Here is a 27013-nt window from a genome sequence, read left to right on the forward strand (position 1 = left end):
TACCCCTCCCACTCAGCCTGCCTCTGAAGGACTGTCACTTCTGACAGGTTGGTCTTGTGAAACCACAACATGCAACCAGGTGTTAAAAATGGCTCAGCTCAGCAGCTCGATTGGTTTTGAAGGTGCACATGTTTTGTAATATTATCCGGAAACTGCAGATTCATTTAGACACCCGTGTTCTTCCTTTCTTGTTTTCTGAAACTCTTGGTGAGTTGAGATTTTGGTGTCTGTGGGTCACCCCAGAGAGAAAAGCCACTCCAGAGAAAAATGAGTTCTGTTTGAAGGCCAGTTTGACATCAAGGCCCCCAAATGGGACTGAATGCCTGAGTGAATTCCACCTGAATTCCACCAGAGTCAATGTATCTGTTAGGTATTTGCTTGCAATAGTGGAGCTTGGAGCTTAATAATTGTAATATTTATTAAGTGTTGCCTAGGAGCCAAACATTGTACTAAGCCCTGGGGTAAATAAGGCATGAACAGATGAAACAAACGACTTCTTAGGATGAATAAAGAACCTCGGGGTTCTGGAGATCTAGCATTCTGGGAGCCCAGAAGATAGAAGACAGAATTGTTTTGGTTTGCTTGTTGCCATGTTCTGAGGTCTTGGATGAGGAAATCTGGATGTTTCTCCCCATTCTTTCAGTGACTCTTTGTGACCTCTGGTACAGCACTTGACTTTTGCATATGTCAGTTCATTTATCTGAATAATCAATGATCATAGACTAATGAGGGATGAGTGGACCTCTTAGGGTTATGGTGAAAGGGCAATAATACTTGCAAATGGCTTAGAGGATTTTGGCAGGGAGGGTCCTCCTACCCTCCTCGCCTACCTTCTTTCTTTAATTAATGAATGATGTGCCCCCTCTAGCATGCAAAGAAAAGTCCTCTTCATTTATGAATAGTCAGTAGACATATTTGAGCTTCTTTTGGAGTTTGTAGTTCAAGTGTATGAGGTTGTCAGGAGAATATGTCAAGCTAGAACAAAATAGAGAACTGAGTGTCTCGATAGCACCTTCCCAGCGCATAATCCCAGAGAGCTCACGACTGAAACAGTGCAGTCAGAAAAGTCTCATGCCTCATCGCTACCTAACATGCAAGTCTCTGATGGGTTGCCTCCAGGCTGAACAGCACACAGCCTGCACACTGCTTCAATCTGTCAATTGATCAGTGGGATTCACTAAGCACTTACTGTCTGCAGAGCACCGTACTTAATACTTGGGACAGTATGATACAAAAGAGTTGGTAGACAGGATTCCTGCCCTCAAGAATCGGACAGGCTAGTGGGGGAGACAAGCATTAAGATAAACTATAGATAAGGGAAATGGCAAGAGGGCCGTGGGGTTGGGGTGGGGTCGGTATCAGTGTGCTTAACGGGTACAGACCCAACTGTGTAGGCTGCAGGAGAGAGGGTGAATGGGTGGGGAGATTCTATTTCATTCATTCAATCATATTTTTTGAGCACTTATTGTGTGCAGAGCACTGTACTAAGTGCTTGGAAAGTATAATTCACCCACAAATAGAGACAATCTCTTTCATTTTTATGGTATTTGTTAAGCACTTACTATGTGCCAGGCACTGTACTAAGCGCTGGCATAGATCGGGCTCACAAGTCTTAATCCCCATTTTCAAGATGAGGTAATTGAGGCTGAGAGACGTGAAGTGATTTGCCCAAGGTCACATGGCAGCCTAGTGGTGGAGCTGGGTTTAGAACCCAGGTCCTTCTGACTCTCAGGATCTCGCTCTATCCACTAGGCCATGGTGCTTAGTCAGGGAAGGTTTCTGTGATTTTAGTAGGGCTTTGAAGAAGGGGAGAGTGCTCCTTCTTGCTTCTCAGCCTCCTGGGATCCTGTCCCCTCCCTTCTGTCTCCATCCCACCACCTCCTATTATTGGGTCACGTCTGTGCTCCTTACACAGTGCACATATGAATGACATACCACTGTGGTTAAATTCTGTAGCTGTCATTTTCATGTTTAAAGTTTCTGTAGTCTGCCCTCAATCCATCAGAAGGGATCCAAAGAATTTGAGCAATGCCTTATTGTTCAGACCAGTGGTCCTTTTTTTTTTTCCACGGTATTTGTAACGTGCTTACTATATGCCAGACATGGTATTAAGCACTAGGGTAGCTACGAAGGTAGCCGTCAGGTTGGGCATAGTCCATGTCCCACATGGGGAACACAGTCTTAATCCCCACATTACAGGTGAGGTAACTGAGGCTCAGAGAAGTTAAGTGACTTGTCTGAAGTCACACCACAGACAAGTGGCAGAGCTGGGATTAGAACCCAAGTCCTTCTGACCTCCAGGCCCATCCTCTATCCATGAGGCCATACTGCTTTTCATATAATAATACTGGCATTGGTTAAGTACTTACTGTGTGCCAAGTACTAAGTGCTGAGGTGGTTACAAAATAATCAGGTTGGACATAGTCCCTGTCCATATGGGGCTCGCAGTCTTAGTAGGAAGGGCAATAGGTATTGAACACCATTTTGTAGGTGAGGAAACTGAGGCACAGTGAAGTGCCTTGCAAAAGGTAACACAGGAAACAAGTGGCAGAGCTGGAATTTGTACCTAGGTTCTCCTGACTCTGAGGCCTGTGCTCTATCCACTACGCTAGTCTCTCCATGATGGTGGGATGACATCACTTTGTATATTTGGGACTATCCTTTTCCAAATCCTTAAATTTCCTCTATATTCCTTAATGGATTGCTCTGGCATGAATTTATGCCAATGTTTCTCGAACTTACTGATGTTTCCAACATGCACAACTTCCTGTGGTAACAGATTCCATATGCCGATCACCTGCTGGGCAGAGTTGAGTTTTCTACTATTTGCTTTGAACTTACTACCTTGAAGCTTCAGTAGATGTCTCATTCATTCATTCATTCAATCGTATTTATTGAGCGCTTACTGTGTGCAGAGCACTGTACTAAGCACTTGGGAAGTAAGTCTCCTGGTCCTTGATGGTGTGGGTTTTGATGCAGAATAATTTAGTATTTGCTCCTTCCCCCTTTAGTCCCCTGGGGTTTTTTTTGGTAAGCATCAATGGCATTCCTTCTCCGCCTCCATCTTTCCAAGGTTGTAGTAGTAAAGGTACTTGAGCATCCACTGGTATGATGCCCTGTATAGGACTGAGGCATCTCAGTCTTGCTAATCAGTGAATCTTGCCAATCTTCCTAAAGCGAAGTGACCAAAAGAGCCGTAGGATTTGAGGTGTGGTGCCCTAACGTCAGACCTGAAATTGGGCCTGATGGGCATGGATTCAGTAATCTATCAAAAAGTAATATTCACTGAACACCTATTGTGTGTAGAGCACCGAATTAAACCCTTGAGAGAGTGCAATAGAATCTGTAGACTCGGTTGCTTTCCTCCAGGAGTTTATAGTCTAGTGGAGACTTGCTCTCCCACTAATAATGATAATAATAACAACAACAACTGTGGTATTTGTAAAGTGCTTACTATGTTAGGCAGTGTACTAAGCGCTAGGGTGGATACAAGCAAATCGAGTTGGGAACAGTGCCTGTCCCACGTGGGGACTCATAGTCTCAATCCCCATTTTACAGAAGAGGTAACTGAGGCTCAGAGAATTGATGTGACTTGCCCATGGTCACACAGCAGTTAAGTGGCAAAGCCAGGATTAGGACCCATGACCTTCTGTGCTCTCTCCACTACACTTAGGTTCTCCGCATCTGCGTATCCCCACTAATGAAATGGTCTTGGGTGATCCATTTTGCCTCCTGCCACTCTCCAAGGGGAACTGAGAAGATGAAAGAGATAATGCTGGTTAAGTGCTTTGAAATCAGCCTTGAGGAGTGGGACTGCTCACTTGCAGGTGCTTCTTACACAACCTGGGTGGATTTGAGTTGAAACTCAAAAGTCACAAGCCGGTGCCTGCTGAATTGATGGATTCTTATGGATGAATTCATTTAAGGTTTCTAGAGATGAACTGTAACAACGGGTTTAAAATGGCTCAGTTATTGATCTAGGATCCTCATCAGCCCATCCCGAAGTTTGACGAGTATATTATCCGTGGCTTTCTCGAGAACTTCTGGGGCTAATGGCCCGGAACCAGCCAGAACAGTAAGGGTTAAGATATTTCATTTGTTCTTTTGTTAAGGCAGCTCGCATCTGTTCTGACAAACTTATTTCAGCCTGATGCAACTTGAAAAGGTCAAATTAATCCCATAAAAAACAGAGTCATGTTGGCAAAAACAGAGTCATATTCAACCCGAGCCACAATATGGGCTCTTTTGAGTCTGCTGTTTAACTACATAGGAATGTTATTCTTTCCTTCACTTTCATTACTGTGCTTTGATTCTAAACTACTGGTCTTATTCCATAACCAAAGTCAAGCTGCTCTTTCTTTTATGGACTTAAACAAACCCGGTCTGTATTTTATAGGTTTGCATCGACCCAGAATATGTATGTTTTACCAAATGGCCCATCTTCAGTCAGAGATTTCAGGATGGAAAACACAGCTCGTTTTATAAAGATTAATGGCCTCCACTGTAGTTTTTGCCCAATATATCTACTGTTTTGTCTTTATCCATTATTACGGCCATGTGCACGGCCTGAGGAAACAGAGTATTAATTTTGGAATCCTGACTGCGCTAACACCTTTCATCATCACTGCTAACCGTTTTTAAAACCTTTTGCCTAGAACAGTTGCAAACTGTGGTTTCTTTGTCTCCGCGAGGTGACTCACAGTAATACTACTCTCTATATGTGGGATATGTTCATCTAGCACCTCTCTAACCACCTACCGGCTTCCGGTGTGGGTTATCAGCTCGCTGCCATCAGCAATGAGCTGACATTTCAGCTTTCAAAACCCCAAAAAGTGACAGGAGGAGAAAAAGACTCATTTGGCAATACTTTCCTCTTGCTGTTTGGCCCGGAGAAAGACATTCAAAGTGGTAGAAGATTGTTTAGTAACAGCTGGCAAGCACCAGGGTGTGAGCCTGATTTTCAGATATGACAGGCACTTACAGGAATGTTGCCAGATACAGCTGTTTAAAAGCTTTAATAAACAGCAAGTCAATACTAATCTTTGCCAAATTAATCTTTTTCCTGACAGCCCATCAGAGCAATTATGCTCGGGCTTATTGTAAACACACAATCGTCAAACGGTGATGCCCCAGCTTTTAAAATACTGTAGTTTTGTGCATAATCTTTCATTAGAAGCTGAATGGTTTTTTATTTCTTTCTCTTTGGAATTGTTAGCTCTTTTCTGTTCTGTTTTCCAGTCTTTTAAAAAATGTTCTATCCTCATATCAATGAAATTGCACTTTAAAATGCCTCTGCAAGCAGGCCGTTAATAGAATGTGAAATAATGACCATTGCAGGATTCACGCTGGTGTCCGCTTGCAAGTCATTTCTTTAATTACCAGGCAACTCTGACAGATGTTGAAATCTAACAAGTCATTGTTTTCAGTTGTCTCCATGTTGGTGGAACAAGGATTTCATCTTTTCTACAGCTTAATCGGGTCCCGGGTCTAGAAAGATGGAAATTCTTTCCCATATGTAGGAATGTGCCTCTCCCCTCTTTCTAGGATGCATCAGTAATTTCCTCCTTCAAGCACTCCTCTATCTGAAGGATTTGCTGTGTTTGTCATAGGTAGGGGTTATTGGACCTCCGACTGCCCTTTGAGGTAAAATGGAGAGCCATCCCCCTGCCTCTCTTTACCTCTCACCCCTTCCTTCTCTCTCTCTCTTTCTCTCTCTCTCTCTCTCTCTCAAACCAGGATTGTGCCTGCTTTGTGAGGGATAGTTGAAGGGTAGCACTGCCTGACTGAGGAGACCAGAAAGACTGACCAGTTCCCTTCCATGAACAGGATTCTTGGTCTAGGAAGACTCATCAGTCTTTTCAGATTTGCCTTGGATCAGCTGGCTCCTTGGAACAACTTGTTTATTACCAGCCTTTTCTCTGTCCATTCTTGCTTGCCTGACCCATTCCATTTCCGCTCCCTTAATTCATCCCCCCTCCCAGCACCACAGCACTTATGTACATCTGTAATTTATGTGTTTTAATGCCTGCCTCCCCCTCTAGACTGTAAGCTTGATGAGGGCAGGGAATGTCTGTTAATCGCCGCTTGTCAGCTGTGGGACTTTGGGCAAGTCACTTAACTTCTCTGTGCCTCAGTTACCTCATCTGCAAAAAGACTGTGTGCCCCACGTGGGACAACCTGATGACCTTGTATCTACCCCAGCGCTTAGAACAGTGCTTGGCACATAGTAAGGGCATAACAAGTATCATTATTACTGTTATTATATCGTACTCTTCCATGTGCTTAGTACAGTGCTTTGCACACAGTAAGTGCTCAATAAATACAATTGAGGAATGAACATTTCCTTCCTTGAGATTCCTGTGCCATTCTTTGTTTCCTGCCACCCGGGGCAGAGTCTCTGGCTCTCTCAGCTTTGGGGTCTGAGAAAATAAGCGTTGACTAAAATTCTCTTTATTCTCTCTTTCATCTCTTTTTACCTAGGATGTTTACCATATTGTCTCTCTAAGTGAAGCTCTTGGGACAAAATTGTCTTGCTTTTGTTTGTCTCATTGCACAGTTTAGGATTAGGGTAAGTTTACCTCCATATTTTATAGGAAACAGTTTACATTGCACTTTTGGAACTGTGTGCATTTCCCTTGGAGGTTTTGTTTAGGTTGTTAGAACACAGAGAATCCCATATTGTGCTATGGCAGTGTCTCGGTATAACCCAAGATTGTCTCCAACAGTGGCCAAAAAAACACTTGAGGATGATTTGGTGGTCATCCTCCCTGAAATTTCAACCGCAATTTTTATGAATGGGTCATGGAACATTCTTGAACTTTACCCTCTTACAAGCCACTTAGAATCAGACAGCTATTTAACCCATCTCAACTTTCTGACATCCCTAATCTTTCCCTCCACGCTCCATAATGTTCCCTCTAACAACCCCAATTATGGGCCTCTTGTGGTTATATTTGTCCAGTGTAATTGAATATTAAAAAAAGATTAAATTATTGAGTGGTAGGAAGAGAGAGCTTGTTTTGTCAAGAACTGATAGTCTTTTTTTTTTTTTTTGAAGGCCATGTGTCTCAATGGACCAGTCAACAGATTGGAAACCGATGGGCTCTGAGTTTTTATTTTTCGCTCCATCTCTAATTTGTAATCATCTAGCCTCAGCCTTCTCTGCAAATTGAGGATACAACAACCCTCAAGGAGAGGATTCATTTTCTAGATTTATAATCTCTCTGAGGGCAGGGAACATGACTTCTAACTAATGAATTCTCCTAAGCAGTACAGGGTTCTGCACACAGTAGACAATCAGTAACTACTGTTGATTGGCGGCTTGTGCAATGAAATAATCAGAAAATCTCTAGCGCGGAGAGTGTTATGAGCATGCTAATGGATGATCCTTCTAAAATTAGCCCCATTTTATGCATTGTGGCTGTGCAGGAGTTCAGATAAATTGCTTTGCAAATAGAAATGACTACCTCACACAGTTTGTCATGAACTCTTTTGGAAAGTTCTCCCAGGACTTAGCCTCATATGTCTCTTGAGGTGATAACCCAAATCCATGTTGTCTCTGATCACGTTGTAGCCTTTCTAAGCATAATCCACCCCTGTTCTCCAAGGAAGAAGACACCGAGGGCAACAGAAATTGAGCAGGTAGTTGCCATCCCAACTTTGTATTCAGAGAGTTCTTCTGCTATCAGTTTAGATAGGAGCTGAGGCAGGAGAACGATTTCTTTAGTTCTACCCTTTCTCTGGCAACCAGTGTCCCACCAGAGTAGTCTTAATTTATTGGATACAACAATCAGACTTCAGAGAACAACTCTCACCTTTAGTTACTTACTGATTTGATTCCTAGAAAAGCTCTTGTTTGACTAAATTTCCCTGATTTAGTCTCTTAGTAGTTTATAGGGACTGTCTCTATATGTTGCCAACTTGTACTTCCCAAGCGCTTAGTACAGTGCTCTGCACACAGTAAGCGCTCAATAAATATGATTGATTGATTGATTTACCCATTCAGATTTGGATATTTATTTCCACTGAGATTACTTATGGTTTCACTAACACATCTTTTCTGTGACTCAGTTTTCTTACCTGTAAAATGGGAGTCAAATACCCATTTTCCTTCCTCCTTTGACTGTGAGACAGCACTTAGAACAGTGCTTAGCACTCAGAACAGTGCTTGACACAGTGTAAGCGCTTAACAAATACCACAATCACAATAACAAAACTGTGTCTGACTTGTATTGGCTCTACCCCAGAGCTTGGCACATAGCACGAGATTAATAAATAATAACACTATTATTATTATTATTCTGTCAGGGGAATCATCTTGTGCTCTTTCCCATCTCCCTTCCTTCCCTGCATTATTTAACTGTTCCACTGAGGGTGTGTATTTCTGCCAGCCCTCCTGCAAAGCTTCTATTGGAGGGGCACAGGCCTGAGAATCAGAAGGTCATGAGTTCTAATTCCGGCTCTGCTACTTGCCTGCTGTGTGACCTTGGGCACGTCACTTCACTTCTCTGGGTTTCAGTTCTCTCATCTGTAAAATGGGGATTGAAACTGTGAGCCCACTGTTGGGTAGGGACTGTCTCTATATGTTGCCAACTTGTACTTCCCAAGCGCTTAGTACAGTGCTCTGCACACAGTAAGTGCTCAATAAATACGATTGATGATGATGATGATGATGACAGGGACTGTGTCCAGCCTGATTTGCTTGTATCCACAGTGCTTGGCACATAGCAAGCACTTAATAAATACTATCATTATTAGTATTATCAAGGTCATCAAAATGATAGACACGACTACAAAAATGCTACTGTCCCTTGCAGAGGTGTTGTCTTGGTGTGTTGTCTACCTAGGCTTTGGGTCTATTTAGGTCGGGTAATGGAAGGCAAATAGTTATTCCTAACAGGACATGACATTTTAGAGCACAGTTTAAATGGAATGTGATGGAATAATGGGGAACACAGTGCCATAAGACACCAGTGAATTGGTTATAAAGCAATGCAACTCTGTAGGAATGCTTGTCTCAAGCAGAATCAGAGACTTGCTTAGCAGCGCTTCTCAGTAGCACGTTAGCATTACAGAGGGAGAAAAATTGTAATGTTCTTAGCCCTGTTTACTGGAAACTGGACTTGAAGGTGTTGCAAGCTGGTTCCCAGGGCTTTCATAATGAACTACATAGACGGGTCTGAGATGGCAGATTGCCTGAAACAAGCTATTGTTGTTTTACACAGCCTTCTTGGATTTCGCCTGTTGAGACCAAAACCATGGGCTATTTCAACTGTTTTTGAACCAACTTTTTTTCAAAACCCTCGTTTCTCATTGAAGCAATGGTAATACATCCAGATTTCTTGGTAACAAGAGTGTTTTATAGCAGGATTGCCTGTACAGGCAGTTATCAGACTTAAGATACAGGTGTCCCTGAAAATTGTGTCTAAATTTGAAACATTGCCAGGAACTAATTTTCTCAGAGGAATAATGATATGAATGGGAGCTTGGTTATTTAATTTAGTGGATACCTTATTTTTGCCAAAAATCATCCAGAATTGTGTACTGAATTATAGGTGACTATTAAAGTTCTATTAATGTATTTCTAGAGTCACCAGAGTCCACACTAGGGTAGCTGACTTTCACATAATCAGACTTGCAATGGGCATATTGATCCTCCACATTACTACTACTACTACTACTAATGATGGCATTTGTTAAGCATTTACTATGTGCCAGGCACTGTACTAAGAACCGGAGTGGATACTTGAAGTCTTTTAGACTGTAAGCCCACCGTTTGGTAGGGACTGTCTCTATATGTTGCCAACTTGTACTTCCCAAGCGCTTAGTACAGTGCTCTGCACACAGTAAGCGCTCAATAAATACGATTGATTGATTGAAGCAGCGTAGCTCAGTGGAAAGAGCACAGGCTTTGGAGTCAGAGGTCATGGGTTCAAATCCCCGCTCCGTCACTTGCCAGCTGTGTGACTTTGGGCAAGTCACTTAAATTCTCTGTGCCTCAGTTACCTCATCTGTAAAATGGGGACTGACTGAGCCCCCCGTGGGACAACCTGATCACCTTGTATCCCCCCAGCGCTTAGAACAGTGCTTTGCACACAGTAAGCGCTTAACAAATGCCATCGTTGTTATTATTACGAGCAAATCGAGGTGGACACAGTTCCTGTCCCATTTGGGGCTCACAGTCACAGCCTCCCACCCACCCCTAGCCTCTCCTGCACGCTCCTTGCCCTTTTAAAACCTTCTCCCTTTTTCCTTTCCTCATCAGGGATTTTAAAATGACATCTCCATTTTCTCATGACTCCCAGGCAGCACTCTCATCCTCAGAGGTAGTGACTTAAAGGAGGCTAGCCGATGTATTGTAGCACTGCACGAGGGTGGACATTTATGAATGTTGTAGTGTTGACTGTCCTAACTTGAACTGTCTCACAATGAAGACTTCTAGAACTTGCCTCAAATCACAGCTGCCTCATGTCACAGGAGCCCTGTGCCACAGCGCTGAGTACAGTGCTCTGCACACAGTAAGTGTTCAATAAATATGACTGAAGGAAAACCAGTGCCACCCTCTTTTGTGAATGGGGTTCTTGGGGGGAAATTTCAAAGGGGGCTTAGGGAGTATCTCGTTTCTGTCTGCTCCATCCTTCCTTGTCCTTCCAGAACCACTTGATAACCAGATAGTGATAGGTTCACACAGGATACATACTTTTATTCACGATGTATTTTCTTTTATTTACATTTGTTTTAACTGTATTTGGTATGTTGCTCAGATACTGAATTTTAACATATTTTTTTTTTCTCCTCTGGCTGTACACCTGCTCTAGAAAAGATGTAAACAACATAGTGCTTTCCTGTAAAAACTGCCTGTCACAGTCAGAACAGAGTGTTCTGCTCCCAGTAATTACCTTCTAATTTTGGAATTAATGCGAGTGAAAATTTTACTTTATCATAATATAATAAATAAAAGACATTAGGTAATTAGTAGTGCTGGTATATTACTAAAATACTAAACAGACAAACAATAAGCTGTGAACTTAATCACATGAGTTCTTATACAGTTTCAAGACAGGAAAATTAGAGCTCTCAGCTACAGTCATTTTAATAATCACATCGGATCTGCATTATTTATTAGTTATTACATGCTCAAGTGATTCAAGGTTGTACAATGCCTAAAATCATTCCAAAGCAAGCATACCTTTTTGTCTTTTGAATTCTGACTGGATTACACAAAGCATATATTGGTATTTAGTTAAATCGTTAACTTTATTTCACACGCATGAAAGAGACATCATCCATGCCCTTGATTAATTACCCACTAGAACAGCTTCCTGGATGCAATCCCCTGAAAGGGGCTGGCTTTGCTAGCTCACTTGATCTAAAAGCCCCTCAAACCTTCAACGGAGTCTCACTGCCTCCTCACCGACATGGGGACCAGCTTTCCAAAGGCCACAGGACTTCCCGGGGTGGTGGGGGGGAGAGGAAGGGAGGGGAGGAGGATGCTCTAGTAGTATTTACTAAGCGCCTACTGTGTGCAAAGCACTGGGCTAAGCGCTGGGAAAGAAGCTCACAGATGAGATATAGACACAGTCCCCAGTCCCCAAGGGGCTCACAGGTAGGAAGAGTAAAGGAAGTGGGAGGAGGCGCAGGTGGAGAGCAAAGGCCAGCATGGAGTTAACCCATTTAGGGGTCTGTTTTCAGTCCTTTTCCCCACTGCCTAATTATCTCTTAATGGAGGGTGCATTTAAACAGTTACATTTCCTCCTTCACTCCCTCCTATGTCACTCAGTTGTTCTATGCAATCTGGACTTCTACTGAAGGCAGTTGGAGAAACTCTAGCCTTGTCAGAATCTTTCAAAAAAAATAATTTACCTTGTTGGCTAAAACCGACTGAGATCCACGAAGCAACTCTCTACAGACGAGGGACCTTTTGTTTCTGTTGGTTCGATTCCTGCCTGTGTGTTAGTTGAGGGTAATTCCCTGTTACATTGTAATGAGAGGGGAAGCTCTTTTCCTTTAGAATCAACTGAAGAAATGCAGAAATAAGATGGGTTACTTTCATTGGCTGCTAAATGAAAAGCAGGTTTGGCTTTATTCATGTCACTGTAAAAACTAAATAATAAAGTATTCACACCAGGTGTGAATATTTTTTTTTTTTTGCCAGCAAAAGTTAAAACATCAAAGAAACCCTCTTTAAAATGCTAACAAATTTACTTACAAACACCTATATTTATTATTTCATAAATAGGCCCAACAGGTTCCATAAAAAAAGATTAAATACAGACACAGTATGAAGAAACAATAATACAGAGCCATATGTAAAGGTTATAATTTAGCTGTTTCCAATCTGTTTCTGCATCTAATAAAATACCAGGTAAGCATTTGGCAGTTTTATACATAAAAGGACTTAAATGACATTTACTAACCATTACACAAAAAGTGATACAAAAGAAAGCATTTTTTTTTCTCTGCAGTACAAAATAAATGTGTTTGCACTTCCCCCAACACCATTTTGGTCTGCCCAATGAGACAAAGCCAATTTGTTTTTAAATCAAAATCATTTGGGAACATCTTTTTTTCCAAATACTTTGAAAATATAGAACTATTAGCCAGTTGTTTTAAAAATGAAGTAAAAATATGAATGTTTGCCAATTTAACCCCTTTCGTGAAATCAATAAACTGGTGTGAGCCAGTTTCAAATTACAATTTAGCTACAAAAACATTCACATTTTTATACTCTAGGAGAGTGTAACATAGAGGCTATTTACAAACTTGCTATGACTGCTACATCAAGCCATTTAAAAAGTCTTTAGTAGTTTCATATAAACACCCATTATGAAAACCAATGGAAAATCCAGGACTTTTATCCAAGACATCTACAGTTGCTAAGGCAGTTACTAGCGCAGCACTTCACAGCAAAAAAAAAAACCCAACATAAAATCTGAATGGTCCAAGTTTCCTTCAGGGAAGAAGAAAAAACAATGTCCGTAAAGGATTTCAGGAAAAAAAAAAAGAATCAAACAATAAAGAAAGAAGCATGACTATCTTTTTCCAGAGTGGGTGACCCACAAGCTCAAATAGTCCTAAGTGCTTAGCAACTTGTATTTTCTAATAAAATGCAGAACTGCCTTGATGGCACAAAGCAATCCATGATGAAACAACTTCCCTGCATTCCTCAGTGGAAAGAAGAGGTTTTTCCAATTTTCAGGTAAGGTACAATGCTTTGTCTCTCTGCATGCCCCTGCCAGGAAATAAGAACAAACACACACCAATGCTTTTTAACCAATGCTTTGTAACTATTTTACATTTCCACACACTGTCACTGCTTCCATCCCACAAATAAGGGAATGGCCTGGTTGCCACTGGCAAAGGCCTCTGGGTGAGCCAATGGGAACTGATGATAACAGTCACTGTGGCATTTAAGCGCTGACTACGTGTGAAGCACTGTACTAAGCACTGGGGTAGATACAAGACAATTAGGTCCCATATAGGGCCTGCAGTGGGGAGAACGGGTATTGAATTCCCACTCTGCGGATGAGGGAACCAAGGCACAGAGAAGTTGTGACTTGTCATAAGGTCAATGTGGCAGATACGTGGCAGAGAACTCAAGACCTCTGACTCCTAACCCGTGCTCTTTCCACTTGACCACGCTACTTCTTAACGGAAGAGACAGCAACGTGCTCAGTGATTTCTTGAGATGCTCTTTAGGACACCTGAGTGGTGGGGAGTTCTTTCTGGCTAAGTAATCTCCCCCCACCCCTATATCTCTGCTTCTCTATTTTACTACTGACTTCTAAAAGATTTCCGGCTCACCCAAAACAGGCCACTGCCCTTATGTCATGAGGGGCGTTCGACACAAGATGGCATTCACCAGCTGCTTACCCATTACTACAGTAGTCGTGATTCCAGTCCACAGTCTGTGCTGGAGGATTTCTGCACCCTGAGCGCACAAACTCCATTGCTTGGGTAACAACTTGTGCAGCCGTAGATGTGGGGTTGATAATCGACTGATAGTCAGGCTGGAGAGCAAATCCCTGTGAGAGCAATGAAACCCAGAAAACACTAGCATCAAAGCCACGTTAAAAAAAAAAAATAATCACCCAAGGACGTTTTAGTAAGAAAAAAAAAAACAGTGCCACTTTCATGTGTCCAGATTAACATTAGGAAGAGCTGGAAATTTTAAGTCTAGGAGAAAAAAGAATGTGTGTGCTCTCCCCTCTGTGCCTTCCCTTGATTTGAAAACTCATAAGATAACACAATGATAGTCTAGAGCTAATGGCAGAGTTGGAGAAACGATTTAAAATAAAGGCCAACTCAATCAAATGGAGGATGTCGGGGGTTGGGGGGGCTTCCCACTCCTCCTTTCGATTAAAACTAGAGATACACTAGTAGTTCATCCCCAGAATATGCAACAGAATCTCTCTGAAGGGTGCAGGCAGCAGGTGGCTGAGTGTTTTATTAGACTACACCTATTCACATATTGTTCTCAAACCCTTTTTCTTCATTCAATCACAAAGGGACCATCTGCTTCTTCTTTTATTTGTACTTCTTTCTCAACTCAAAATTCAACTGAAGCCTTTTAACAGTTTTTGGACTAATACAAGGAAGGAGACTCAAAACAACGTGCTCTTGGAAACAGTAGAAAGAGGAAAAAAAAAAAATGAACGGAGCAAATATTTTTTAACTAAAATGCCTATTAAGCAGCTAGGAATGATTAGATTGTGGGCAGCTTTTCAATTTGGGAGCAGGGTGAAGGGGCTCTTTCAATCTCAAGGTTGTTATTGGAAATTCAAGGACAGTGTTTCTTGGTTTAGTACACTAGAAGGGGCAGGGAAACAAACGCCATCGGGCTGAAGATGATTTCCAGTTTCTACGAATAAACCAGCCAAGGTTTTCAGGGCACAAGTAAATATACTGCAGTTGTCTTTTAACTCTGTTGTGCAATTACTGAAAACCTGTAGAAGTTGGAAGAGTTGATGTTCTGGTTTGATTATTTTTAAACTCAGTTCAAGAATCTGACATGTTTCTCGCTTAGGCTTTAATTCACGTTTCCTGCCTTGTAGTCCAGAGGTGTGCATGTGTGCATGGGTCCTTGAATCAAATCCTCTATAAAATGACATTTATCATTATTCCAGTTCTACCTTTTACTATTAGGAAATTACTTGGGCTGACTTTCTAATTTTGTTGCCCAAAAGCAAATGACAGGAATATTTTCAATTCTGCGTACACAAATGGATTCCCATTGAATCTCCAGCTTGGGCTAGGAGGTACCAAGTGACCTTTGGAAATAAAGAGGGGTGGAAAGGAGGGAGACAAGGAGGATTTAACTGGTTATTTAATCTCCTCGTCAAACCCTGGGTTGGGTTTCTTCCAGCAATTCTTGCCCCACAAACCCCATCAGTACCTGGATTCTGCACTGATTTCAACAGGAAGGCCATCTGTTTCTCTGTCTCAAGTACATCATTTGTTGCTGAGCATGGATTCGACTCTTGTGCTCTCTCCTGGCACATGTCTTCAACCTATCTCCTGCCCCTTTGCAGTTTGTTTTCGACTGTAAAGCTCTTGGAAGGTAAGTACTGTGCTGGTTAAGTATATTCTCTGTAATGTGCCAGGCAAAACTGCTTATGTGAAGATGCCACCTAATGCCAACTGATCAGAGGTATCAGAAGTGAGAATGAAAATATAGGGGTGGTCCTCTCCACAGAGGAGGCAAATGACAAAAATCATCTAAAATAGAACTAGTGGAAACACAGCGTCCTGATTTAGCAAAAGGTCTGCAACTGAGAAGCAGTGTGGCCTAGGAACCAGAGGACCTGGGTTCTAATCCCAGCTCTGCCTCTTTCCTGCTATGCAAACTTGGGCAAGTCAGTGACTTCTCTGTGCCTCAGTTTCCTCAACAGCAAAATGGGGATTTAGCACCGGTTCTCCTCCCCAGTCAGACTGTGAGCATGGGACAGGGACTGTGTCCGACCTTGACCTCTGACCTAGTGCTTGACCTGTAGGAAGAGCTTAACAATTATCATACAAACTTCACAGAAAGACTGGTCTTTCACCAACTCATACATTTCACTCTGGCAAACTCCAATTCCATTGAGTCCTTCCCTAAACCCACTGTCTCCAGTTTGCATTGATCAAAATGGGTACTGCCTGGATAGGCAGATGATGTAAAAATCAGAGGACTGTATTCTAATGATGGGCTAAGCTTTAAAAGTACTAATACATATCGACCGCAGTACCTAGGAGATGCCGGGAAGATAAGGGATAAAACTATGAGGCAAAACAGTCATTATTCTAACGTCTTTCAAGTAAGCCCTGGAATAGCTTTCGGAACACTATTTGAAGACATCCTGATATTAGGCTCGTTAGTATCTGCTACAATGATGTCAAAAAAGTTAGAAAAATGAATGCTTGGAGATCTAATTAAGCAATGCTGGGTGTTTGGCATCATGGCGCACAAGAGAAAATTGCCATCTCTTTCGCGACATGCTTGGAATTTCAAACGTCATCTTCCGGTGCCAGATTGAAATAAAAATTGGGAACTTGATAAAGATTAATTTGATGTCAGAAGGGACATTTGCTCTTTAATTAGATTCCTGTTGCTCTAGATTCTTCGTTGTGGCACTGTAGCAAGTCTTAAAAAGCCTGTAGTACCACTAAACAGGGATCCTCATCTCTACACTTTACTGGGAACTAATTTCATTTCCTGCCTGTCTGGAGAGGTATTTTCAACAGGCATCAGTGTTTTTGTCTTCACAACTGATTTATTCATCAATCTCAATGTGAGTTTTTCTTTTTTTTTAAAAAAAAACCCCTTTAAATTACATCCAAATCCTAAAGCACCTGTTTATTACACAAGGAAATTGAAAATCTGTCTGTGTGATATCAAACAAAGATTTTCCCTTAAGGTTATAAAGGAAGTTGACAGATATTAATGATTTTTTTTTTCTCGACCTCATTCAATGATACTGTGTGGCAGGAAGAGGAGAAATCTGGACAGATAAAGCAGGTCTGTGGGTGAATGTGTAAAATATATACTAGAACAAATGAGACTATTATTCCTGGTGGACTTATGCAATCACTCTGGAGTACACATTCATTTTCTAAGGGAAAAACAAACGAAAGGTATTCTGCAACCAGAGTTGTTATTTCAAAAATGGCAGAGACACAGACTTCCTGCTTTTGCTTTGAACAGGCTATGCCCATGGCCTCCATTCCCAAGAATATGAACCTGTTTCAGGAGAGAAATGCGGTGACTCTGAGGTTGAGCAGCCTCAGGGAAGGTGTTTGTGTGGATGTGACCTGAGATTCTGGATCGGCATGATGCCCTGAAATCAAGGATGCAGTGGCTGGTTTTGAGATGAAGCTTTGTAGGATCGTGAAAGACGGAGGCAAAAACAGTATTGAGCATTGCAAACAGGGACTTGGATCTGCAAGAGACGCACTGTGGGTCCCACATTGGTGTGTTAGAGAGACATACAGACACACACACACACACACACACACACACACACACAGCTCCCAACCCCCCATTGGTGAACTTTAATAATAATAATAATGGCATTTGTTAAGTGCTTCTATTACAATGAAAGACACAGACACACACACACACACACACACACACACACACACACACACACAAAACATCCCCCCCCAAACCCCTCTCCCCACCCACCAGACAAAGCAGATGAGGTGCTTTTAGAAAGGCAGATGAAAAATATTTCACTTTTGAAATATTTATGAATTAGAAAACGCCTGAATCAAGCAGACATTTTTAAGGTATTAGTTCATCCATAAGCAGGATTCCAGCCAGTTACCTCAGGTGGTGATTGGCCCTATTTTTAAAGACTCTCCTCCACCCCCCTCACCCAAGAACTTATTCCAAGGTTTAACTTTTACATCTAACTTGAATCCATCATGTTGCAATTGTTATAGACCAACTGGGCATTATCTTCTCTGTGAAAACCCTTCATAGGAGAGTTAACAGAACCAATTTCATCAAAATTGCCCTATTTTTCTCAGATAATATGCTAATTGGATGAGCAAGTCACTTCAGCTCACTGGGGGGTCTCTGCCTTAGAGCACCTCCAAAGTACTTTCAATTTTCACCAACATGTACAATTAACTTGTGAACTGTTTTAGAGTCATTAAGATATCAGACCTGCCCCCTTTTCAGCAGGTTAAACTGTAATAATATCAGATTGGAGTCGGATCTGACCCTGAGCTTCACAGGGCTCATTAGTTTCGGTGTGGACACAATTTGCCTCTGACAAGCCTGTTGTGAGCTCACTTAATGTCCCTTAATCCTCTTCTCCCTCACAGGGAGGAAGTTGGTTTTGCTAATGGGGTAAGACATATATAGATGGACAGAAGTGGCAAACATTATTCTTTGTCTGTTCCTCCCCACCCGACCCCCTGCCTCGAGCGTGGAGACCGCAAAGAACAGAGAGAGTATTTGCCTTGACAGTGATTTGATCTGAAAGTCATTTACAAATTTCAAGGGACATAGGTTTCCTACACAAGACATAGAATGAAGCATGATGGGATGGGTAACTGTAGCCCTGGAGGTCTACGTCTAAATGCTTAACTCAATCAGTTTGCATTGACTCACATTTCATTCTATCACCTAGGAAAAGAGGTGATCAGAAGTAAAGGGACATGGAATTAAGGTGAAAAAATGCTAATAGATATACTTGATTATTTACCATCTCAGAATGAGCTAGGAAAGGGCATAACTACAAAAAGGCTAGGGAAACCTAAGGCTACCATTTGGATTTCAACCCATACTCATTTAGATAAACAGACTGACTGTTAGATTTGATAACCCAAGTTGGAAACTAGGACAGCTTTGCATAAGGTGAACGAACACATTCTGAAATCCTAAAATTTTTGTCATTCTACAGAGGTGTATAGACTGATGGTCTATATGAGCAATCAATTAGAGCTTTGCTAAGTTTTTTTTCTGCTTCCCCTAAAACCTCAAGTTTTGATCTGTAGCCCGCGATCTCTCTGACTTCATTCAAAACTGTGGATTCCAAAGGGCTGACTGACTGGCTCTGTAGAAGAATAGAGGTATTTTCTGGGACTAGTTAAATGAAGACTCAAGAAACCCAAAAAAGGCAGAGGCGTGTATGTATGCCCTTTGATTATTAAAAAGACTATTTGTCTTTTTGTGAAGTAGCCATTCATGACTTTCTCTACCACCAGATTGTCCACTCATGTTCTCTGACTCAATGGGAAATCATGTGGGTCCATCAGTGATGTCGACACTTTGAAAATTAAGTGTAAGATTTTCAAATCTTGAGTTTTATTTGCCAAGTTTGGACAGGCTAAACGCCTCCACTCAAGGGAATTTCCTTCCTCGGTTTGCACCCCTGTAAACCCTTTAAGATATATCTTTAAATTATATACATTTTAAAATTCTTACAAATTATTTATTCATATTAATGCCAGTCCCCCACCCCCCCCACCCCAGACTGTAAGCTTGTTATGGGCAGGAAACGTGTCTGCTAATTATGTTGAATTATACTCTTTCAAGCGCTTAGTAAAGTGCTCTGAACACAGTAAGTGCTCAGTACAAACCACTGATTGACAGATTAAACCTGATCATCCCCAAGAATGGCCTGTTCTGAGTTACGAGGAATCACAATTCCAGTTCCTTCAAATGGCGTGTGCTGGTAATGCCCGACATTTCCTTTGTCCCCCAAATTATATCCCAATACTGTATTCATCTTGGACAGTCTAGTGGAAATTAATCCTAGATGGAAACTTGCCCAATTGGACAGCCATTAGAGATATGACCCAAAGCCTAGTTTTTCAGTAAAAAAAAATCACTATTCATTGAATCTTTCAATGGGTTCCATTCTGAGCTGTGGTGATTTAAGGACTAGGGAAACATGGAGCATATTACACGTGGGTAAAGAACTAAGATTTTGCCCATTGGTGCATAGCTATGGTGAGCCATCAGTGCTGTATTAGGGCTTAGCCTGACAGGGGCATAGGCTAGCCTTTGTCAATTGGGCGACTCAAATGGAGTTGGAACTGGATTGGATTAGATGGGCTGGCTGGCTGGGTTTGTACAACCCCCTAGTTTTTAGGGCTGCCTGTTCTGGGGACTTTGTAACTGGGACTGGGCACAGTGGTAACTGCTACATCTCTATGTGCTCCCCAAAAGTGAGTCGTCGATTACTTCCAGCTTGGAGGGGACCATGGGAACATCCTGGTTAGGGATCTTCTGATGCTAGTGAGATTGAAAATAAACCCCACTCAAGAGAGGAAGCAATAGTGACCAGAATCCCTCTACCTGAGGCAAGCTAGCTCTAGTGGGCTGAACTGGTTTACTGTTTTGTTGACCTAAAGTTTTTTCAAGAAAATAACAGTAATTGTGGTATTTGTTAAGCGCTTACTATATGCTAAACACTGGGGTAGATACAATATAATCAGATCAGACTCAGTCTCCTGTCCCACAAGAGGGTTAAATATCTAACATGAAGAAGGAACAGGAATTTAACCCTGAGGAGTTGAGGAAGCTGAGGCACAGAGAAGTTGAGTGACTTCCCCAAGATCAAACAGCAGGCCAGTACCAGAGTCACTACTAAAAACCAGGATTGGGTTGCTGGTTAGTTGATTTTTGATGCAGAATTAAGGTTGTCTGCCTAGATTGTCATCAACTGAATAATCAGTGTTCAGTTTGAGGCCATTTGTGATGCAACTGAAAAGCATGAGGAAGAAAGATTTTGGAATAACTCAGTTTCCTAGAGGGTAGCGAGTCACTGGGGCTTATGATGGTAAATTTTTCTCACTAGAAAAATGTAAATCAAAGAAAAAGTATGAAAAGATATACGGTGATCATAAAAGGAAACAACAAAATCAATTCATGTGGTGGTACGGTGTGCCTCATACCCATCAGCTGGAAAGTGAACTCTTCCAGACATCAAAATATTGTTTTTACTGAATGTCCAAGGAGGAAGAATTCGCCTTTATTCAGTTTTCATTTACATTGTGTCCTTTGGCAAAACCCACTGTGGCTATAGTGATATCATGTGGAAGAAGAATCACAAAATTGCAGAAAAGAAAGGGATGCTTATCACATTCAGAGGCAAACAGGTACCATCTGTGATTAAAAGCACTCCATAAATACTATTGATTAATGAATAAGGAGCCAGTATCTACCCTGGATCTTGAGAAAACAACGTTGACACTTACTTGCTGCATTGTTGGTGAGTGTAAGGCAGACTGGACCGGCATTGGTAGTTGGTTTCCAATTGGCTGCTGCATTGTAATTGGCTGGTGTTGCTGTATGTTGAGGTGTTGGTGAAGAGGTGGGCTGATTTGAAGGGGAGGAGGAGGAGGAGACACAGCCATGTTGGCTATAGAAACAGTCACTGGCATTTGGTTGTTGGGCTTGGGGGCTATATTCCTGGGGAGACTGGGATGCATGGCAGTGATGTGAGGATTAATCCCTGTTTGCTGATGGTAGTGGGAATTAAGATAGAGTGCCGAGTGAGGTTGGGTGGGCGTATGGAACACTGACTGTTTGGAATTGATCAGCTGAGGGGGCTGAGATGCCTTAACGTCAACTGGTTCACTGTAGCTCTGTTGAGAAAACAGAAGTAAAACAGCAATTATAGACATATGTGTGCGTACATATACATGTATGTACATATACATATACACACCCATGAATATATATGCACACAGTTATTGAGTTGTACTTTCAAGAGACTTCACATTATTGCACTAATGTGCTACTTCATTATTCAGCACTTTTGTTCACAGCTAAACCCATTCATGCCTTGAAGGCAACACGCTGATCTTGGTTATACAGCATTCTGGAGAGTGCAGTAGTACTTATTAGTAATAATAATAATAATTATGGTATTTAAGTGCTTACTATGTGCCAGACACTGTACTAAGCGCTGTTCAGACCACTGTACTGAGTGCTTGAGAGAGTTCAACGGAAGTAGAAGGCATTGTTCTGGGACTTGATGATTTTATAATCTAATGGAAGGGACGTGTTCTTAATTGTCTGGATTTTCTTGCCCTAACTTGCTGATTTCTTTTTCTCCTCCCTCAGATTTAGAGTTTTCTGCTGATGGCTCAGCAAGAGAGCTAGTAAATTAAACCAGAGCTATCACAGAAAATTTTAGAAAAATCTTCTATCTTGGAAGTCTCTCAACTATTTTTAATTCATGGAGAAAGAGGGACAATTGAGCAGGGTGCACATTTCTTCCCTCTCAAGCCAGGCTGGTGACTGTTCTCAACTCTCTTGTGGCCAAACTCCTGTTCATGCTATCCTTTCTGCCTGGAACTTGTTCCCCCTTCACATCTGGCAGGACCACTACTCTCCCCATCTTCAAAGTCCAACTGAAATCACCTCATCTCCAGGAGGCCTTCCCTCTTTAATGTCTCATCTCCTAACTCTATTTCCCCATTACTACTATGCCTTCCTCACTTCCACTTTACCCAAGTTCTTGGGTACCTCCCCCCTACCCCCACCACTCCACCAAAATCCTTTCCTGCACCAACTGTATGTATGTGCATCTCTTTGCTCTTCCTTTTGCTTCTGCATACCTGAAATTTATTTCATGTCTGTCTACCGGGATAAATTCTAAATTTCCTGAAGGTAGGGATCATGCCACTTTACTCACTCTCCTGACCACTTAGAACAGGGCTGTACACAGAATAAGTGTTCTACCAATGGTGCTGATTGACTGATTGATTGATAGGGCCACCTTGCCCCACCAGAGCAGCATTCTGAAAATGGGCTTTAAGAAATGAGGCACTGAAGTAAATCACCCCATATCCAGGGAAGCCTATTAGCATATCTGCAGTGTACGCCTTGATTTCTGTAAGTAGTTAGTGATGAATTGTTCTTCATAATGATTTGGCTAAAAATAATCTCTATCCTAATTTTAAGACTCCATTATGAATGACTGTAATTTTATCCTAAATTTGTTCACACCTCCGCATGCTCATTTTCTTATGATGTTTTAATTGACTTGTAAACTAGGTGCATTCAGGTGTGTGTGCCAAAAATAGTTAAGGATTAACCCTATGCTATTTACCCACAGGCTTGTAACTCCGCCTAATTTAGCAGGGGAGGGCGGGCAGATCTAATAGCTAATGAAAGGTGAAACATGCTGGAGAAAAATGCTAAAATATCCCTGGGAGAATGAAGTCAATTTGTCCAAACAAGATCTTGAAGATGTCTGGATGCCTTGATTCTGTGGCCTCGGTGTCACATTGATTCAATTGATGATTCAGACTTAGGTTTCTGGTTACTCTCTGTCCCGCAGGAGGAGCTGAACTGAGAAAAGTCTAGTCTGGGTGCAGTGGCACAACCAATAAGCGCGATTCAGAAATTGATTCATTATGCACGATGATGTATGACCCAAAAGACTATGTCTTCATTTTCATAAGTCAGACTACAGTGCTGCTGGCAACAACAAAAGAAACCTCTTCTTTTGGCCAATAAAGAAGGCAAAATTAAATGAATAACCCAAGGAGAATGAAATGGTACACGTGTGCTGTCCAAAAAGCCATTACCCACATGCTCTGTATATATGAAGAGACACAGCTGACAACTGTAAAGACTATCAGACATACATCACATCTGATTGAAATCTGAGGCCCTGCCAGAGCCAGTAATACTGTATAATGAGTGGCTACGACAACACACCTAAAGAGTTCCAGACTTCGAGGACCTCTCATTGTGATATTTTCCTAAATGTGCTATTAATGCTGACCCGGCTGCCTTAAAATAATGAGACGTTTAAACTAACAAGCTCCACATTTAAAATCAGAAGTCAGATTTTTCTTTTCATTCAGGTCCATGTGGGCCTCTGGACCGCAAACTCTGTCTAGGAATGCCTTTCAGTTTCCCCTAAAGATCATCAATCATTTTTTCTTTCATTGGCTGGAGAAAAAAACCCCTTAATCTGGAACCTCTGTGATTTTTGTTTGCATTGCTACCTTGTACCTATGTTTATTCACTAGCTCGCTACAGCATCCATCTGTGGGTTTCTAGTTTGCACATAAGTGTGCTGTAGGGTAGCCAGTCATCCAACTTTTAGTGGGTCTGTCCCCAGCCTGATAAGGATTTTGCACCGGACGCCTTCATGTCCGGTATTTTTATTTTCTGCCTCTAAGCCCCCTCTGCCGTGGCTCCTGCCACTGTGTTCCGCAGAGGCCGTGTTTCGAGGACCCCAAGAGGGAACGACAAAAGCTTTGGAGCCAGTGGGGGCATCAGGAATCCCCTGGAATAAAGCAGTCTAGGTTTAGGCCAATTTAGTGTGGCTACCGCAAAATGGCACTCCTGAGGTGTTATGTTACGCTGCGTGCTTGGAGTAACCCGTGTGACATCTTGTGTGAATCCGTGTCTGGAATTCTTAAATGTCGTCTGTAGCCACTCTTATTTCCTGTAATGAATAAATTCAAGGAGTGATGTAAAGAGCAGGGAGTGTTGGTTTAGGCTGAATGCCGAGATCTATACCAGCTGGAGTCTGTGACTCGGTTGGACCTCTAAGAACTCATTCCACCTATCCAAGGACAGAAAAATTCACTTTGTAGATTCCCACTGCTACCTCTCTGTTGAAAGTCACTGCAAGAAAGGGTGGATTTCAAAGAGCTACCGATTTTTAGATACTCTGGCCCCATTGGTCTGTTATGTTGTTTAATCCCCAGGGCTTAGTACAGTGTTCTGCACACAGTAAGCACTGAATAAATTCCATTGATCGATTGGTAGAAACTATGTAATGGCAATGCCGAGAAACCTAGGTTCTGTTTAAAAGAAGAAAAGATAATTAGTGTTCTTTTACTTTCTGCTTTGTGACTTTTAAGCTGGAGAGGACATTCAAATTTACCTTGTGGTCAATAAATATGAGGTGCATGTAATTAAAAACAAATTTCTTTATTCTCTTCGGTGGCATCAATCACCTTATTATCCAGATGCCTCTTACCCAGTTAACAAAATATTTGGTATAGGCGTAAGCCTTGTTGCCTAGATAGACTCACATAATCACCCCAGGAATTGAAATTCAGCACATTAATTGCTGTTATTTTCAGCATTGTTGGCACAAGCAAATTTCTGTAAATACATCTGACTCAAATAAATACATTCATGGTAAATTTACAGCAGCAATAACTAATCTTGGAGACTCCAGCTGCAGAGCCGATGGATGAGGCCTTTCTATCCAGTGGAAGTACTGGCCTGCCAGAACCGCCCATGCCTTCTCAAGGGAAGAGGTAGATGGAACTCCATTTCCTCTTTCCAACTGGGCAAAGAGAACTAGTGGGACCTGAACCGATTCCTACTGGCAGTCCAAGGACCACAAAGAGGCTACCCCAGGGTGGGGGCTACCATTTGCCACTTCCTGCTTTCAGTGTTGGCCAGCCACTCCCTGGACAGTAGATGGGGACTGCTGGGCCAGGCTGGCTAGGCTGGGGCCAGCTGCAGCCATTATGGTGAGGCCAAAGCCGGGCTGGAAACTCTGTCCTGTCAGCTGCTCTCTGGCCCCAGGGACTCAACCATTCCAGTGTTTATACCTTCGAAGCAGCATGGAGCCCATCATATAGCTGTTGTTAATAAAAAAAACTTAGATTCTGTAATTATGGGCTAAGTTGCAGGGTAGGTTCAAGATAATCAGATCAGATTCCCCCTTTCCCCCTTGTCCCCCTCTCCATCCCCCCATCTTACCTCCTTCCCTTCCCCACAGCACCTGTATATATGTATATATGCTTGTACATATTTATTACTCTATTTTACTTGTACATATCTATTCTATTTATTTTATTTTGTTAGTATGTTTGGTTTTGTTCTCTGTCTCCCCCTTTTAGACTGTGAGCCCACTGTTGGGTAGGGACTGTCTCTATATGTTGCCAACATGTACTTCCCAAGCGCTTAGTACAGTGCTCTGCATACAGTAAGGGCTCAATAAATACGATTGATGATGATGATGATGAGGAGATGCAGTCCCTGTCCCAACCCGGGATCACAGTTGAAGAAGAGGGAGAGAAGATGTCTTTTTTTATGGTTTTAAGTGCTTACTATGTGCCAGGCACTATAGTAAGGGCTGGGGTGGATACAAACTAATCAGGTTGGACACAATCCAAGTCCCACATAGTCTTAATCATAGTCTTAATCACCATTTTACAGGTAGCTGAGGCCCAGAAAAGTGAAGTGACTTGCCCGAGGTCACACTGCAGACAAGTGGTGGAGCCGGAATTAGATCCCAGGTCCTTCCGATTCCCAGGCCCGTGCTCTATCCACTAGGCCATGTTGCTTCCTGCTATCCCCATTTTACCAATGAAATAGGCACAGAGTGGTTTGGTGACTTGCCCGAGGTTACCCAGCAGGCCAGTGGCAGAGCCAATTTTTGAATTTGGTCCCCTGACTCAGTCCTGTCCACTTGGCCACAGCAAATTTCCTCTCAAATACTCCTCTAACTCTGGGGAAGAACACTACCCTTCCTTTCTGGAGAAGCAGCATGGACCTGGAACTCAGAAAGATCTGGGTTCTAATTCCAGCTCCACCACGCATCTGCTGGATGACCTTGAGCACGTCACTTCTCTGGGCCTAGGTTCCCTCATCTGTAAAATGGGGATTAAGACTGTGAGCCCTATGTGGGACAGGGACTGTGTCCAAACTGATTATCTTGTATCTACCCCAGTACTTAATACACTACTTGGCACCTAGTAAGTGCTTAAATACGGCAATTATTATTATTATTATTATTATGGCTTCACCCAGCTCAAGTGAAGTGCCATTTTTCCAACTGTGCTTTGGTATTCCCATTTAATTTGAAGTGGGAGATTCTTTTCTCCTCCATTGCTGGTCTCAGTGTTCTCACCACTTAAGGCTTTATAGTGGCCAAGATCTGTTTGGCTATTGAAGGAACTATATGGTCCTTGCAGAAAATGTTCCTGGTTCTTTATTTCTTTCCTGGGCCATTTCCGAAAATGAATTCCCCTCTTCAGCTACTTGAAAGTTGGCTTATCCCACTGGGATCTACTGGGGTGGCCCAAC

At 42.2% G+C, this 27013-nt stretch overlaps 1 protein-coding gene across 2 annotated transcripts in view; it reads right to left on the reverse strand.

Moving 5' to 3' along the window:
- Positions 1–10695: 10695 nt before the first annotated feature.
- The window catches only part of TOX (thymocyte selection associated high mobility group box), a 403502-nt gene continuing 387184 nt past the window's right edge, over positions 10696–27013 (reverse strand). For both annotated transcript variants that reach the window (XM_038766697.1, XM_038766698.1), the window contains 3 exons: positions 21193–21582; positions 13873–14024; positions 10696–13231 (listed from right to left, as the gene is read on the reverse strand). In XM_038766697.1, coding sequence (XP_038622625.1) covers positions 13195–13231; positions 13873–14024; positions 21193–21582 — 579 coding nt within the window. In that variant the 3' untranslated portion in view covers positions 10696–13194. The remainder of the gene's footprint in view (positions 13232–13872; positions 14025–21192; positions 21583–27013) is intronic.

This window comes from Tachyglossus aculeatus, chromosome 25, assembly GCF_015852505.1.
Source record: "Tachyglossus aculeatus isolate mTacAcu1 chromosome 25, mTacAcu1.pri, whole genome shotgun sequence".
Classification (NCBI taxonomy): domain Eukaryota; kingdom Metazoa; phylum Chordata; class Mammalia; order Monotremata; family Tachyglossidae; genus Tachyglossus; species Tachyglossus aculeatus.